The sequence below is a fragment of the Macaca nemestrina genome, chromosome 7, assembly GCF_043159975.1.
Source record: "Macaca nemestrina isolate mMacNem1 chromosome 7, mMacNem.hap1, whole genome shotgun sequence".
NCBI lineage: Eukaryota > Metazoa > Chordata > Mammalia > Primates > Cercopithecidae > Macaca > Macaca nemestrina.
In genome coordinates this window covers 129,803,626-129,822,173 of record NC_092131.1, presented here as the reverse complement: position 1 = coordinate 129,822,173, position 18,548 = coordinate 129,803,626, and the positions used below count along the sequence as shown (strand labels likewise).

At 38.3% G+C, this 18,548-nt stretch overlaps 1 protein-coding gene across 11 annotated transcripts in view; it reads right to left on the bottom strand.

The window, feature by feature from the left end:
- Positions 1-18,548, bottom strand: part of LOC105487515 (myosin IXA) — a 299,768-nt gene that overhangs the window by 150,731 nt on the left and 130,489 nt on the right. For all 11 annotated transcript variants that reach the window (XM_071101117.1, XM_071101116.1, XM_071101115.1 and 8 more), the window contains 2 exons: positions 14,722-14,843; positions 4,372-4,513 (listed from right to left, as the gene is read on the bottom strand). In XM_071101117.1, coding sequence (XP_070957218.1) covers positions 4,372-4,513; positions 14,722-14,843 — 264 coding nt within the window. The remainder of the gene's footprint in view (positions 1-4,371; positions 4,514-14,721; positions 14,844-18,548) is intronic.

Genomic DNA, 18,548 nt, shown 5'->3' with positions numbered 1-18,548 from the left:
TAGGCAACAGAATGCTCAGGTTTTTCTATTTATTCTGGTGTTAGTTTTGGTAAAATGTTTTTTAATGGAATTTATCCATTTTTTGTTTTCAAATTTCCTGACAAAATATGTTCATATCCTTCTAATATCTGTAGGTATGTAGTAAAGTTCTCTTTTTTCATTCCTGGTATCTGTAATCTATAAATTTGTTTATATTATCAGTTATTTTCCTATTACATTTAATTTATATTATTTTGTGTTATCTTTTCAAGGAACTAACTTTTGGCTTAGTTGATTTCTTTGTTCAATGTCTGCTTTATATTGCACTGATTTCTGGTCTTATTTTTACACCCTTTCTCTAATTCCTTTGAGTCTGATTTGCTCTTCTTTTCCTAGTTTCTCACATAGAAGCTTAGATAACCACTTTTCGATCAAGCATGGTGGCTCACACCTGTAATCCCAGCACTCTGGGAGACTGAGGTGAGCAGACCACTTGGGGCCAGGAGTTCGTGACCAGCCTAGCCAACACGGCAAACACCCATCTCTACTAAAAATACAAAAATTGGCCGGGTGCGATGGCTCATGTCTGTAATCCCAGCACTTTGGGTGGCCAAGGTGGGCGGATCACGAGGTGAAGAGATTGAGACCATCCTGGCCAACATGGTGAGACCCCATCTCTACTAGAAAAAAAAAATTAGCTGGGCGTGGTGGCGTGCGCCTGTAATTCCAGCTACTCAGAAGGCTGAGGCAGGAGAATCACTTGAACCCAGGAGGCGGAGGTTGCAGTGAGCCGAGATCACGCCACTGCATTCCAGCCTGGCGAAAGAGTAAGACTCTATCTCAAAAAAAAACTAAAAAACAAAAATTAGCCAGGCATGGTGGCACAAGCCTGTAGTCCCAGCTACTCGGGAGGCTGAGGAACGAGAATTGCTTGAACCTGGGTGGCAGTGGTTGCAGTAAGCCAAGATCGCACCACTGCACTCCAGCCTGGGTGACAGAACAAGATTCTTGTCTCAAAAAAAAAAAAAAGTTTAGATAACCACTTTTCAACTCTTGCAACATATGCATTTAAATTTATAAATTTTCCTACATTCATTGCTTTAACTGTATCCTACAAGTTTCTGATATGCTGCATTTCATTAATGTTCAGTATAAAATATCATAATTTTAATAATTTATTGAAAGTAATTTATATTGTCATTTCTTTTTTGAATCGGGTTATTCAGAAGAGTTTTGTTTAATTTCTAAATATCCAATGATTTTCTAAGTTATCTTTATGATATGCAAATTAGGTCAGCTGTTTAACAATGTTGTTTGATTTCGTGTTGCTTGTTCTGTGAGTTACTAAGAGAGATGTGTTAAAATCCACAATTTTTTCTTCTTTTTTACGTGTTTTTCTTTTTCCTTAGAAAAATGTTGAGAAAAAGAAATCTACAATTATGATGGTGGACTTATCTAGGTCTACTTTTGCTTTCCTTTTCCTTTACATATTTTGAATCAGTCATTAACTACATATAACATCAAGTGACTGGCCAGGCGTAGTGGCTCATGACTGTAAGCCTAGCACTTTGGGAGGCCAAGGAGGGTGGATCAACTGAGGTCAGAAGTTCGAGACCAGCCTGGCCAACATAGTGAAACCTCGCCTCTACTAAAAATACAAAAATTAGCTGGGAGTGGTGGAGTGCACCTCTAATCCCAGCTGCTCAGGAGGTGAAGAATCGCTTGAACCTGGAGGGCGGAGGTTGCAGTGAGCCAAGATCACACCACTTCACTTCAGCCTGGCGAAAGAGCGAAATGAGACTCCATCTCAAAACAAAAAACAAAAAACAAAAAACATTTAGTGATTATGTTTTCCTGTTGAACTGACCCCTTTTATCATTATAATATGTCCCGTTGTATCTCTAGTAATATTTCTGGTCTTAAAGTCTATTTTGTCCTACGATTTCTTTTTTTTTTTTTTTTTTTTTTTTTTGAGACAAGTCTCACTCTCTTTCCCAGGCTGGAGTGCAGTGGCAACTATCTCGGCTCCTCCCAGGTTCAAGCACTTCTCCTACCTCAGCCTCCTCAGCAGCTGGGATTACAGGCATGCACCACCATGCCAGGCTAATTTTTGTATTTTTAGTAGAGATGTGGTTTCACCACATTGGCCAGGCTAGTCTCAGACTTCTGACCTCAAATGATCCACCCACCTTGGCCTCCCAAAGTGCTGGGATTACAGGTGTGAGCCACCATGCCTGGCCTGGCCTGAAATAATATACACCAGCTTTTATCCTTTCTCCATCTTTTTACTTTCAACCTATCTGATAATGTGGATGAATATCCCAGGCGTGTGTGTGTGTGTGTGTGTGTGTGTGTGTGTGTGTGTGTGTGTGTATGATTCTATTTATCTGAAATTTAATTAAAAATAAAATTAAGAATGATAAAAATTACGGTAGTGGTAATCTCTGAGGGGAGTTGATTGGGAAGGGGTATGAAAGAAATTTAAACACTTTATTTGTGCACTTTATGCACAATATCCTCAAGTTTTTCTATAGGTCAAGCTTTTCTTTTGTTTTACTTTTTAAGCTATAGTCTTAATTTCTCTTCTAAAATCCATTCCTCTCAGTATCTTCCATCTTTGGAAATGGTACCTACAAAGTACCCATCAGCTCTAGCCAGAGGTCACTTACTCATTGAGAGTCCATCAATAAAGTTCGTGGATGATTTACCCCCAGAAATATATCTCATAATCACCTGGATCCCCCACAACCTCTACTGCCACTCCAGTGCTTCAGTTTACCTCAACATTTCACTTCAATTAAAAAAAAAGCGACTTAACTCATCTCCCAGATTCCACTCGTACCCTCTGCTATCCCTTCTCCTCAAGGTAATCAATGCAATCTTTTAAAAACATAAGTCATATCCTCTGCTTAAAATAATATCACAGTGCCACTAATTTTTATAAAAGCCAAACTCAACTTGGCTTACAAGCCCTGAACAATAACCCCGTCTATTCTCTAAGTTCATTTCATGTTACTCTCCTTAATTCATCATAATCCAATAGCACTTACCTGTTTTCAATTATTTCTTTTTTTTTTTTTTTTTTTTTGAGACGGAGTCTTGCTCTGTCGCCCAGGCTGGAGTGCAGTGGCCGGATCTCAGCTCACTGCAAGCTCCGCCTCCCGGGTTCATGCCATTCTCCTACCTCAGCCTCCCGAGTAGCTGGGACTACAGGCGCTCGCCACCTCGCCCGGCTAGTTTTTTGTATTTTTTAGTAGAGACGGGGTTTCACCGTGTTAGCCAGGATGGTCTCGATCTCCTGACCTCGTGATCCGCCCATCTCGGCCTCCCAAAGTGCTGGGATTACAGGCTTGAGCCACCGCGCCCGGCCTGTTTTCAATTATTTCACCAAATCAAACTCTTTCCTATCTCATGGCCTATAATATTCATCATCCGAACTCCTCATCAAGGTAACATTTATTTCAGGTCATCTCTCAAAATTTAAGTTTCTTAGAGAGGTGTTCATGAATTCACAAATTCAAAATCCACTACTACTTTCTCTCATAGGACCCATTCACTTATTTATAACACATAGCCCATTTATCTATGTCATATAAATAGATACACATATATATGCACACACAATATGTATGTATGCACATATGTATGAATATGTGTATAGAGAATCAGGAATACATCTGTCTAGTTTATCATTAGATCCATTCCAAACACCAAGCACAGAGTCTGACACATGTTCTGTGTTCAACAAATACTTCTTAAATAAATCAAAAAATGGATGAATAAATGATCTTAAGACACTCAACTCAAGACCCAGGAGAAAACATTTAATTCCACTATTCTCCATATCATCAGCTGCCTTACCTGGGAAATTAAATGCCTTAAATAGCAGGCTTAAACATCAAGTAGTTGAAGAATCACAGACTCACAAATTACACAAGAAATGGACAAAATTATGAAGATTCCACTCCACAAAAGTTAAGGGTTTCAATATATTCATGAAAAGTACAAACTCACAAATCCCTAATGGTGAATAGAGACATGAAGACCTTATGAGTGCAGAGAAGGGAAGAATTCAACAAGTTATATGGATAAACCAGTGAGCTTGAGACATAGAGATACAATCTATTCTTTCAGATCTAAAAAGTTTATCGGGATCGACTGACAACATCAGGTTTATCTTCAGGCAGAAACCAACAGAAATATTACCTTACCTAAGACAGTAACGTGCTGAAAAGCAGAATCTAAGTTTTAATAGTATCCTTATAAAGTATCTCCAGTTATTACTGATCAAAAGCCTCCACAAACTACAAAGAGGGCAATGTGCTAGGGACAGTCTCATAGTTAAGAACTCATCTCTGCCCTGTAAGCATATTCAGTGAGAAATTTACTGACCTTTACCCCATATTTTACTTTTCCAGCATAATGTTTTATAATGAAAGCAGGCTCCATCACGGCTGGAAATTCGATGTAAGAATTATCTTCATGTTGATGCTTAAACTTGTCTAGCAATGTTTGATTTGTAGCCTGTGGAAAGCTGAATTTAAAAAAAGAAAAAAGAAAAAATAACACTACAGAAAGATGAGAAAGATACGGTAATTAGTACAGTCCTTTTCAAAGTACATTATAATTACATTGTCATCTTACACATAAAGCAGTTTACAAAAGTTTTCACCTATATTATCTAATCTGATTCTCATAACAAGCTAAAAAGTAATAATAAATATTGGTATTACTATTTTACAGATGAGGGATAAAAAATTATGATTTGCCTATACTCAACTTTGCAAGTAGCAGTACCAAGAAACTAACTCATCACATATTTAGCTTAGATTGCATTGTTCTGAACTACTGTAAAACCCAAAGGAAAATAAAATCCAAATCATATACTCTTTGGGGCCAACAACTTCCAAATAAGAGAATAATATCTCGATTCTTATAGGTCCTAAAAGTCCATAAAAATTATTTGACTTCCTATTCCTTCATGCATAAATAAGTAGCCGTGGCCGGGCGCGGTGGCTCAAGCCTGTAATCCCAGCACTTTGGGAGGCCAAGACGGGCGGATCACGAGGTCAGGAGATCGAGACCATCCTGGCTAACACAATGAAACCCCGTCTCCACTAAAAATACAAAAAAAATTAGCCGGGCGTGGTGGCGGCGCCTGTAGTCCCAGCTACTCGGGAGGCTGAGGCAGGAGAATGGCGGGAACCCGGGAGGGAAGCTTGCAGTGAGCCGAGATCGCGCCACTGCACTCCAGCCTGGGCGACAGAGCGAGACTCCGCCTCAAAAAAAAAAAAAAAAAAAAAAAAAAGTAGCCGTTTTTTTACTATACCAATTATTATTTGTACTCATTGACTGTATTGATCAATTGAGCACTTAATATCCAGGGATCACACAAAAAATATCTATTATTTAATTGTATAATAGGAAATATGGAAATACAAAAGTTCAAAAGAGGAAAAAATTATTAATGGTGTAAATAATGAAAAGGTTCACACAGGACATAGGAGGTGTTAAGATTGTGATGTTAAAGGCTGGGAAGAGTTTCAAATAGAGAAAATATCATTGACAAAAAAGGAGAAAGAAAGTTTCAGAAAATAGCTTCATTTAATGGTAGCTGAAATATGAAAAATAATGTGACATGATGTTGTAAAGTTGCTTAATACAAATCTAACGTGCAAAAATCATTCCAAAATTACAACAAACATAGTTAATTACACAGTATGCACTGCAAAGCATACAGAGAATGGCCTTTGGCATCAGATAATCATAGTTTAGATTACTCATTCTATCAGTGACCTGGGGCAAACTAGGCAACCTTCTTTGAGAAGGGGTCTTATAACCCACAAAATGAGATAACAGTTATCACAGTGCCAGTAGAATTAAATAAAACTAGTAAAAACATCTAGCAACAGCAGGCATCCTCTAGGGATTAAACAAACATTATCGACTTTATGTTGCCAACACTGATATTTTCCTGGTCACCCTGGCCTGCTTTTGTATTCAAATAATATCTCTTCCTCAAAACATCTCCACCGTCTAGCTCACTCCAAAACTTTAAAGCCATTTTACAATGGAATATAACTTACTATTTCAAACAGAGACAACAGCACAGCTCCTATTAACAGTCTCACTAATCTTCTTTCAAGTCACCAAAGCATATTATCAAAATAAATTTTCCTATAATATTGCTTTAATCATGTTTCCCTTCTGCTCCGAAATGCATAGATCACCAAAGCAAAAAGACTTGACTCCAAGCTCCTAAGCATAGGCCAACTCAACCTCTGCAAACCTATGTCTCACTACTTCACAGCAGTGTGCCTCTCTTAAGGCAGGATGCTCACTTCATCATCTCTAGGTCAAGGTTTATTTGCCTTCTAATCATCTGAGTAATTGAAAAGCTTACGATATATTTTCTCTTACTCTTAAATGGATAATAGAAATTTTCAAAGGAAGGAAGACAGACAAGAAAACAGTCTTTACTTGAAACTAAAAACAATGGAAAGTTCCTGTATTCAACAGACATTTATGGATACCCATTACATTACCAGGCAAAAAAAAAAAAAAAAAAAAGGAACAAAAGAAAATCATTCGTTATTGCTCATATCAAAGCTCTTAACCTAGTGTTCCCCAAAGACTGTCTGGCAGGGTAGTGTCAGGAGAACTTCTGGAGATTTGAAAACTACCAATGCCTGGACCCCACCTACTGCAATTCTGACTTGATTAGGTGGATGACCTAGCATCAGTGGTATTTACAAAGTCCCAAGGTAATTCTTATAAGCAGACAAGATTCACAAAATGCTGCCCTAAATGAATGCTCTAATCCTAACTTCAGTCACTGTTAAAATGTAGACTGATTCAACAGATCTGGAATGAAAGCTTGAGATTCTACATTTCTAACAAGAATCAAAGTGGTCCACTGCTGCTGATAGAAGATGACACTTTCAATACTATGGGAAGATTGATAATATTCCTAACATCCTATTCATATGTAAATCTGACACAATATTCCTCCTTCCTCAATGCCACCCTACATCCTACAGAATCTCGCTTAAGTAACCTGCCCCATATCATACAGCCATTAAGTAGGAGAGAAAGGCTAAACCAAGACCTCTGATTCTAAACCCATACACCTAGAGCACTACAAACACATTGCATGAAGAACACAGTTAAGGATATATTTGACATTATATATTCCCTATAAAAAATATTTTTAGAGAAAAAATACTCAAGGTAAGTCCCAAAATAGTTCTTCCCACATGTGACTAACTTATTTTCAATCTAGTTTTTTTACACGTAAATGGCAGAGAAAAAATATTTCATGCCTTTGCATCTTCTGGAATGTTAAAGCACAGAGATTCTTTACCAGGACAGGTAATAACTACAGGACTGACTCATAAAAAGGTTATTCAGTCTAGTATCCTACCCACAACAATATGCTGACAGATGATGCAAAGTAATTATAATAATAGGAAATTATATTAATTGTTAAAGCAGCTGCCAATCAGCTCTAGTAATTATAAAGTTCTTCATTTTATTGAGCCAGAATTTATCTCCCTGAAATTTATGGCCACATGGCTTAACCCCAGTAGCTTTCAGGTCATAGCAAAGAAGTGACATTCTCGGCCAGGCTTGGCGGCTCATGCCTGTAATCCCCAGCACTTTGGGAGGCCGAGGCGGGTGGATCACAAGGTCAGGAGACAGAGACCATCCTGGCTAACACAGTGAAACTGCATCTCTACTAAAAAAATACAAAAAAGTTAGCCGGGCGTGGGGGTGGGCACCTGTCCCAGCTGCTTGGGAGGCTGAGGCAGGAGAATGGCGTGAACCCGGGAAGCGGAGCTTGCGGTGAACCGAGATTGCACCACTGCACTCCAGCCTGCACGACAGAGCAAGACTCTGTCTCAAAAAAAAAAAAAAAAAAAAAAAAAAAAGAAGTGACATTCTCATTATTGGGTTAAAATCTATGTGAAGTAGCAACTGGTCAGGAAATTATAGTCTTTGTATAATAAGATGTGCATTCAATGAAATTTTGTTTAAAGAATGACAGGACAGGCACAGTGATTCTCATATGTAATCCCAGCACTTTGGGAGGCTAAGGTGGGAGGACAGCTTGAGTCCAGGAGTTTGAGACCAGCCTGGGCAACAAAGTTGAGTCCTTGTATCTAAAAAAACATTTTAAAATTAGCCAGATGTGGTGGTACATGCCTGTAGTCCCAGCTACTCAGGAGGCTGAGGCGAGAATATCACTCAAGCCCATAAATTCAAGGCTTCAGTGAGCCATAACCGCACCACGGCATTCCAGCCTGAGCTACAGAGCAAGACCCTGTCTCAAAAAAAAAAAAAAAAAAAAAAAAAGGAAAGTAATTCTACTACCTCAGTTGCTGTTTACAAACACCTTAAGATATATAGGACAGAACATCAACATTTATCACTGTCATTTGCCTTTTGCATGTAAGAAAACTGAGGACTAAGGATATTATGAGATCTGCCAAGGGTAGTTTTGATATATACAGTTGTGATACTACAATTATATACATATATGTTTTCATCCATGGCTCCTGGCTCATAACTCCCACAGCCCTTGATGGAGTCTTCTGTTATAATGTTGGGGTGCATTAGGCCTCAGGAGCAGGCCTCGGGAAACAGAATCTCTCTCTCTAACCTTCTTCTGTTCCCCTTTTACCTGCCCAAGGGAGGCCTCAAATATGATTGCAGATTAAAAGACCCTCATTCCAGAAAGGGTCCCTCCTCTCCATATTCTGAAGGAAAAAATGCTGCACAAGAAGCCAAGAAGAATCTGGACAGACAGGCCTTGCTGGGTTTCCCACTCAGTCTATCAGTATAAGATCATGTTCTTTTGTCCAATCACATTTCTACACCATTGTCAATAATGCCTATGTAATGAAGCCTCCATAAAAACCCAAAAGGACAGCACTTGGAGAGCTTCCAGATAGCTGAACATATGGGTGTTCCTCAAAGGTAGAGTACCCAAGAAGGACATGGAGACTCTCTACTCCTTCCCCCATACCTTGCCCTACACATCTTTTCATTGTATCCTTTGCAATATCCTTTATAATACACTGGGGTAAACCTAAGTAAGTGTTTCCCTGAGTTCTGCAAGCCACTCCAGCAAATTAATTGAACTCAAGGAGAAGCTGGTTGGTCAGAAGTTCTGGAAGAGTAGACTATTCACTGGTGTCTGAAGGTGGGGTGTGGTGCAGTTTTGGGGACTGAGTCCTCGATCTGTGGGATTTGATGCTAGCTTCCAGGTAGATAGTATCAAATCTGAATTAGAGGATACCCAGTTGGTGTCCACTGCTTGCTGGTGGGGAAAACCCCACACACATTTGGTCACAGATGTCTTCATGTTGACTGTTATGGTGTGCGAGCAGAGGAAAACATGGTTTTAATGTTTTTCCCAAATAACTGGTGTCAGAGAAGTGAGATTTGCTAAAAAGGCCCTGGCTCACTGAAACATGTGGTTTGGGAAGAAAAAGGATAAAAGGGTAGAAGATGAGAAACCTTTGTTCTGGTGTGGCCACACGGTCACCCAAGGTATGAAGCCATAGTTGCTATGCTCAGTTATTAAAGGTAAAAGTAATCAGTGGAATTTAGAGATGGTTCCAACTCCTGGGGAACTGGTTCACTGGCTGCATAAGGAAATGCAAACTAATAAGAAAAAATGAACTGGCTGTTATAAATAAACAGCCATAAAACTAGCTATTATAAATAAATAATCCCTTAATTATTGTTATTTATAATAGCTAAAATGAAATTTAAAGAAAGTACTGTGTTGGTCCTTGAAGCTGGATCAAGCTCAGATCTTAGTCTGTTTGAGCTCAGGCTGCTAGCCTCAAAGACACCCTCCAAGGACAGAATTGTGCAGGGACAACAAAGTACCTCTGAGACATGTGGTTACCAAGAAGGCAGTCAATGTGGAAGAAGGGCAAAACGAAGTAACTACAGAAACTGGAGGGCATAGTGTGAAGGAATAGTTCCATTTTGTAGATTGATATCATTAGCTTCCTAAAGAATCTTTACTAAAATGGATTATGAGAGTAACTACATTAGGAGAAGTAGCTCTGGTTTTAAATGCTACAGTGGAAAACATGTTTGGGTTGATGTAGGACACACAGCTCACTACTAAAGCAATCTGAGACATCTATACATGATTGAGACACAAAGGAGGTTATTCCCAAGGGAACAGCCAGCATAGTGGACTGGATAAAAGCCACTGTATGATCTTTTTACTCTAGGAAGGAGGATTGCCCAACTCTCCCGAGAAATGCCAAGCAGAACCACCCAGATGAAGCAGCTGATATGCTTCATATGCAAGCTACGTAAGACTAGCTTTATGATGATAAGGATATTCGCCCAATGAATGTGTCTGTTATCTATTTATGGGGTTACAGTAAATGCTATAGTTAAGGGGGTCCCTTCTACATAGGTCCATTAAATTAGCAGATATGGGGGTACTACAGCAGTGCTGAGAAGGGCTAAATCTAGACAGTCCTCTTGCACCTTCTCTCAAGCACAAAATGCCAGTAAGAACTGTTCTGTTTGTCAGCAAGAGAGTCTGAGACTTCCAATGGCTACGTGGCAGTTTCCCTGGTGGGAAGACCCTGAATGTAGATGGTAAGTGAGACCGATGCTGGTAATCCTGGGGGACTACAAATGGGTCTTGACACGAATAGTCATTGACTCTGAAGTGAGCTTTCCTTACCCAGTGGAAGATGCAAATGCTCAAAGTGCCATTTAAAAAACAAAAAACAAACAAACAAACAAAAAACAGAAAATATTGCATGGATTTGGACAACCATCATCTTTTCAGAATGAGAAACACATTGTATAGCCTACGATGTCCAACAAAGGGAAAAAAAATCCTCCTCAGAGTAACAGTTTGATGAAGAAGCAGAATGGGCAATTAAAACACTGGTTGTCTAAAACAGGGGAAGATAAAAGAATGAAGGGCTGGCTTGCACACTTTCATGAGTGTGTGCTCACACTCAACATTAGTGGGACTAAAGGAGCATCCCCTTAGATTTTTCTTATTTTCCTGGTTCATCTGGGAAAGAGGGGTTGGGGAGGATGCCGGTATAACTATCCAATTCTTGCCAAGGGAGGAGTACACCGGAATAACAACTATAATTTTTTTCTTCCCCAGATGACCTCAAAAAGAAAAAACTTTTTTTCTCTCACCTACCAGATGCAGTGGTCCTAGGACCAGGGCTGCAACTGCAAGCGCTGGAAGCAGGGATGATTTCTAAGCAAGAAACTGTAACTACATTTTTTTTTTTTTTTTTTTTGAGACGGAGTCTTGCTCTGTAGCCCAGGCTGGAGTACAGTGGCCGGATCTCAGCTCACTGCAAGCTCCGCCTCCCGGGTTCACGCCATTCTCCTGCCTCAGCCTCCCGAGTAGCTGGGACTACAGGCGCCTGCCCCCTCGCCCGGCTAAGTTTTTGTATTTTTAGTAGAGACGGGGTTTCACCGTGTTAGCCAGGATGGTCTCGATCTCCTGACCTCGTGATCCACCCGTCTCGGCCTCCCAAAGTGCTGGGATTACAGGCTTGAGCCACCGCGCCCGGCTGTAACTACATTTTTAAACCTTAAGTCAAAATTCCTAAGGGCATGATGGTGATGGGTTGTACTTTCACTCTATCTAGCAAAATTGGGGCTAAGAGTGAAAGCAACTATTTTTCCTGGCCATAAAAACAGCTCACTAGTTCTGCATCCATGTAATTTACCCTATCTAAAGGGGAGTGGTACTGAGGAGGAGGTACTTGCTAGACCAGAATTGCTGTTTGCATTCTAACCACCAGCACAGTGGCAATTCTTAATGTGCCTTCCAAAGGAGGAAAAGTTTGGGAACTAATGGAGAGGAGGAATAGTAGCTGAGGGTAAAGATATGAATAAATGGGTTATACATTGAGGGAAATCTAACATTACATTAACACATTTAAAGAAGCTCAGAGCAAGAGATGACATTGTCTTTTAGCTCAGTTATAAGAGATGTTCGAAAGGTAAAAGTTGTATGTTTGCGGAGACCGCTCCTGCTTCTAGAATCTGACAAGATTGAAAGGAAGTCTGCAAACTTGAGTGGTCTCTCCCTGGGACACATATTCATACAATATGATAATGAACTGGACTAATTACTAATGACTGAATGGGAGTCTAGTAATGCAGCAGTATGTTTGAGTTGTATATTCTTTTGATGATGTAAAGGATCCATGTTTGAAAGCCAGGGCGTGGCCTGTGACATGATTTTATCTTGTGTGTGTGTGTGTGTGTGTGTGTGTGTGTGTGTGTGTAGGTTTTCATCCATGGTTCCTGGCTTATTAACTACCATAGCCCTTGGTGTACTCTTTTTTTATAATGTTGGGGTGCTTTCGGTCTCAGGAGCAGGTCACAAGAGCAAGCTGCAGGAAACAGAATCTTTCTCTCTAACTGTCTCCTGTCTTCCTTTTACCTGCCCAAGGAAGGTCTCCAATCTGATTGTGCAGCAAAAGATCCTCATTCCAGAAAGGGTCCCGCCCCATACTCTAAAGAAAAGAATGCTGCACAGAGAGGCCAAGAAGAATCTAGACAAACAGGCCTCACTGGGTTTCCCACTCAGTCTATTAGTATGAGATCATACTTTTTTTCCAATCACATTTCTACACAGTTGTCAATAATGCCTATGTAATGAAGCCTCCATAAAAACCCCAAAAAACAGCATTCGGAAAGCTTCTGAATAGCTGAACATGTGGGAGTTCCTAGAGGGTGGTACACCCAGGGAGGACATGGAGGCTCTGTGCTCCTTCCCTCATCCTATGCATCTCCTCACTGTTTCGTTTTCCCTGAGTTTTGCAAGCTGCTCGGGCAAATTAAATGAACTCAAGGAGAAGCTGGTTGGTCAGAAGTTCTGGAAGCATGGGTTATTGGCTGGTATCTGAAGGCGGGGTGGGGTGCAGTTTTGGGGACTGAGCCCTCGATCTGTGGGATCTGATGCTACCTCCAGGTAGATAGTGTCAAATGTGAATAGAGGATACCCAGCTGGTGTCTACTGCTTGTTAGTGGGGGAAAAAACCCCACATATTTGGTCACAGAAGTCTTCTGTGTTTGTTACTGTGGTGTGAGAGCAGAGGAAAAACATGGTTTGAGAGTTTTTCTGTAACAGTAGTTAATAGAAATGGGATACAAATCCTGGACTTCTGACTCTAACACCTAAATATTACAGGGAAGCAATGTAATACTTCAAAGCACAAGTTTATTAGTCAGAAATACTTGACAGGTTTGAATCTCAGGTCCCCCATTTCCTACCTATATAATCTTTTCTCTTGGATTGTTTCTTAAATGTTTTTTTTGTTACTATAAAATTCCCCGAACAAAAAAAAGTGCTTATCATTGCATTATCAACCACAATGGTTCTCAACACTGAATATCAAAATCACCTATAAAGCCTTCCCAAATAAACATATACCAGAGGTAAGGTATACAAACAGTGAATTACAAACCTTACAATTTTATGAGATAATAATTATGTTGGGGCACACAGAGTAATGCAAGAAACTTGTACAAAACTCTGGACAGAAAATGAAGGTACTTTTTACTTGTGTTAACAACATTTTAATTTCTTTAGATTAATGGAAGTTGACTAGTGATAGAGTAGGTCAGAGTGACACTAAACTGTTAGCAGTCTTCTTTCTGTTAGTTTTTTATTCTACCACCTTACACAATCATCTTACCTCTAATAGTAAATCTTTAATACTTTCTATCCTGTTATAATGAGTATCAAATTAAACTAGAAATCAGGTAAACAAATTCAATTTCTAAATTTTTTACTAAAAAGTCATAAAAACTTCACAACCTCCTCATCTCAGTTTCTCCAAATCTAGATTTGCCATCTCTTAGGATAATCAACTACATTTTATAGATTGTTGAGAATACTCTGAAGAATGCTACATAAAGCATTATTTCTGAAGCATATATTTAACTCAGTTACATTGAACAGTGCTGACAAGGAATAGTAAATAACTGGCAGATGTTGCCACTTACACTGCACGATCATGGTAGACATTACTAATTTACCATAATATTCTTTTTTCTGTTTTTTCGGAGACAAAGTCTTGCTCTGTTGCCCAGGCTGGACTATAGTGCAGTGGCACCATCTTGGCTCACTGCAACTTCTATCTCCTGGGTTCAAGCGATTCTCATGCCTCAGACTCCTGAGTAGCTGGGATTATAGGCCTGCACTACCATGCCCAGCTAATTTTTGTATTTTCAGCACAGACAGGATTTCACCATGTTGGCCAGGCTGGTCTCAAACTTCTGTCCTCAAGTGATCCTCCCGCCTTGGCATCCCAAAGTCAGGAGTTTACAGACATAAGCCACCACGTTCAGCCTATCACGATATTCTTTTCCGCTGAACATGAAAACTGCAAACACATCTCATACGTGAAGCTCAATTTACAAAGAAAGAAACATGTAACCAAAAAAACAAATTCAACAGGTCTGACATCAATGTGTATAGAACAAATATAGAAGAAATTAAGAAAAAAATGAATTCAAGTAATGAAGTCCATCCTAATTACCTAGAAACACACAGATATAAAAAAAATTGTACACACACACACACATACACACACACACACACACACACACAAAATTGGCTCTTTATTTGGTAATGTAAGAAAAAAGTTTAAACTTAAAAGGACATAAAAAGCCAAAACAGCCAATAACAAAATTGAAAAGAGTCACACTCACTTGCTTTCTTCATCCAAAAGATGAAGCAGTCCTGTTGGTTTTTTGCTAATAAGATTTATACAGCAGGTATTATCAATGTAATCTATGTTGTGCCAGCTGATACCTTCAGTTCTATATTCCTCCTAGAAAAACCAAAAAACAAAATAACAATTTATTCATCTTGCAGAAAACAGGTATATAATATATACTGAAAAGCTTTTACCCTGCTTAAAATTCTAAGCTTTTTAAAAATCACCAATCCACACAATGAAAGAATGTATAATTTCAGTTGTATAAATCTTAATACAATGTATTTGTTTTCTCTTAAAAGGACACGCCACAAAATTTGTTAGAATCCTAGTTCTGAGTTCATTCTAATCAAAATGTAGGGCTAGATTTGTTTTAGTCTTACTATCTGATGACTCCACTAAGTAAATACATACAATGAAGAAAGAAGGCTAGTATCTCCCACATGACTTTAAGTCATCAAAAAGGACTATATTTCCTAGATTATCAACAATGAATTTTATGAAACAATTTCTGGGAAAAGTGGGACCCCATCACCCTCCAGTAATTATATGGAATTCATACACACTTAACTTTGGCAAAATAAAATCCTTAGGACATTTTTTTTTTTTTTAAGAAAAGGTTTTGAATTCTAGGGTTAAAAAACTTGAGGTTCAGGTCTTGAGTAACTACTTAAAATCATCTTACAAAGCACTCCATTTTTTCTTATTCTTTCCTGTACTGAGATATATTCTTTTATTCATCCCTGTGATACTTTTACTTTTTAGATGGCTTTTTTCAGGAAAAATGCACCTGAGAATGTAAAGAAGATATGTCTCTGCACTGTAGTGATATTTGGGCATCAACTAAAATATCCCATGTACCTAATTTTTTAGCATTCACTTACAGTACTTGCACAAGTCAACTACCAATCTGCAAATAGTGATTTTGAACTTCTTTTTTGTTGCTCTTTTTGATTTTGAAATTTCATCATACTTTCTGTATTCATTATTATCCAGTAAAGAAGAATGAACCCTAACATAAACTATAGTTACTCTAACTAGGAAAGGTAAATACTTAATTCTTTTATTTTAATTAACAATTTCACATGTAAGAAATTGTCATATAAAGGTCACTCTCAAATGGTAGTAAGAAAGGGATTTCCCCCAATTTTTTGCAGCATGAAAAATATACACACTAGATAGTATGAGCATAATGATTTTTATAGGCATTACTAGAAGTCCAAAAGTCCTCCTCATCATCTCTTCCCAAGGACTATCCAAACCCTCCTACCTAAAGTTAGCTTCTAATACAATTAATAAGATTCCCCTATTTATAAATAGTATCTAAATGGAATCACATAACACATATTCATTTTGTCTCTCTCTTTTCTTTTTTCACTCAACTAATGTTTCAGAGACACATCCATTTTGTTGGATATACCTAAAGTTCATTCATTTTAATTGCATTGTGAAACAACACAATCACTCAGCTACATATTGTCTATGGCTACCTTCTCAATGTAACAGCTGAGTTGAGACATATGGCCCAAAAAACCTTAAAAGATCTGGCCCTTATAGAAAAAGTGTGCCAAACTCTGCTACAAAGCATTAGTTCCAAAACTTTAATGTACAACGGAATCACATGAAGAGCTTGTTAAAACACAGAGTATTGGGACTCCATCCCCAGAATTTCTGCATAAGTAGGTATAGAGTACTTAGAATTTTCATTTCTAAAAAGGTTCTATTGAGGAGAGAGAAGGAATAAACTTTGAGAATCACTGCTGTAGAGTATTCCATTGTATCTGCATACAATAACTTGTTCACCCATTCTACTTTTTTCTTTTTTTTTTTAAGAGACAGGATCTCTCTTTGTTGCCCAGGCTGGTCTTGAACTCCTGGCCTCAAGCAATTTCAAGCAATCCTCCCACAACACCGGGATTATAGGCACAAGTCAAGTCCCACTCTACTACTGATAGACACTGCTCTTAATTCTAATATCTGGTCATTAAAAATAATGTCTTACAACCATTTCTGCACAAAATTTTTGGTGTACATTTATACCTACTTTTTCAGTGAAAACACAGGACTATAAACTACATGTTTAACCACAGCAGATACTACCAAACAGCATTCTGAAGTGGTTGTGGCAATTTACATACCCACCCCAGTGTATGTCCCTATAGACATCTCTCTCCAATACTCGTATTGTCTTGTCTTTTTCATTTTAGTCATTTTGGTGAATGCCTACTGGTATCTCATTGTGATTTTAGTTTTGATTTCCCTGATGAATAAATGACAAAGAAAAAACATTTCCCTATATTTACTGCCCATTTGGATTTCCCCTTGTATGACGTGCTTGTGTTCATGATAAAAACTTGGCTGGGCACAGTGTCTCACACCTGTAATCCCAATGCTTTGGGAGGCCTAGTTGGGAGGATCACTTGAGGCCATGAGTTTGAGACTAACCGGGACAACATATTGAGACCCTGACTCTACAAAAATAAAGAAAAAAATTAGCTGAGCATGGTGGTATGCACCTGTAGTCCCAGCTACTTGGGAGGCTGAGGCAAGATGATCTCTTGAGCCTGGGAGATTAAGTCTGCAGTGAGCTATGATCGCACCACTGCACTCCACCCTGGGCTGCAGAGCGAGACTCTTGTCTTAAAAACAAACAAACAAGCAAAACTCTCATAAAACATTATTGCCTTGTTCTTAGTCTCAGAGGAAAAGCACTCAGTCTTTTTCATTCAATAAGATATTAGTTGTACGTATTTTGTAGATGTCCCTTATCAGAAAATTATTTTCTACTCCTACTTTAAAAGAAACAAAGGAATAGCTACGCAGTTTTATCAACTGCTTTTTATGTATCTCTAGAGATAACTGTGTTTTCTCCTTATTAACAGATGATTAAATTGCTTGTTTCAGTTAAATGTAAAGCACATGTTGAAAAAAAAAATCTCCCTTTGGTTACAATGTATTATCCTTTTGTACATATTGATGGATTTTGTTAATATTTGTTTAGAATTTTTGTATCTGTGTTTATGAGTGAAATTGACCTATAATTTCCACTTCTAATGTCCTTAACAGATGTGTGTATCATTATTATCCTGGCCCCCTAAAATGTATTGAGAATTGTTTTGTTTCCATTCCACCTAACAGTTTATGTCAGACTGATACTATTTCTTCTTTTCATGTTGGTAGAATTCACCAGTGGAGCCACCTTGGCTTGCAATGTTCTTCAGAGAAAGGTTTTAAATTACAAAATCAATTTCATTAACAGTTATAGAAACAGATTTTCTATTTCTTCTATGTCAGTTTTGAAAAGTTCTTTTGTTCGTATCATTTGGTAAGTCTATTGACATAAAGTTATTCAATGTGTCCGACTATCTTTTTAATATGTGTAGGATCCAGAGTAATACCCTCTATCATTGGGATTTTGGTTATTTATATCCCTCTGTCTGTCTGTCTGTCTCTCTCTCTCTCTCTCTCAGATGAATTCCTTGAGGGGTTCATCAATATTATTAGCCCTTTCAAAGTATTACTTTTGGTTTGGTTGATCCTCTCCCATGGTATATTTGTTTTCACACTTTTATTAATTTCCTCTTTTATTTGTATTATTTCATTTTATCTACTTTCCTCTGGTTTAGTTTGCTGATCTTCCCAATTGACAGGGATCACTGATTTTAAATAAAAATCTAAGAGCTATGAAATGTTCCTCTAAGTATAGCTTTAGGCATTTCCCACAGTTGTAACATGTAACATGTCATTAAGTACAATGTATTTTCTAATTGTTCAACTTCTAGGCTATTTAGAATATTTCTTAATTTTTAATCACATAGG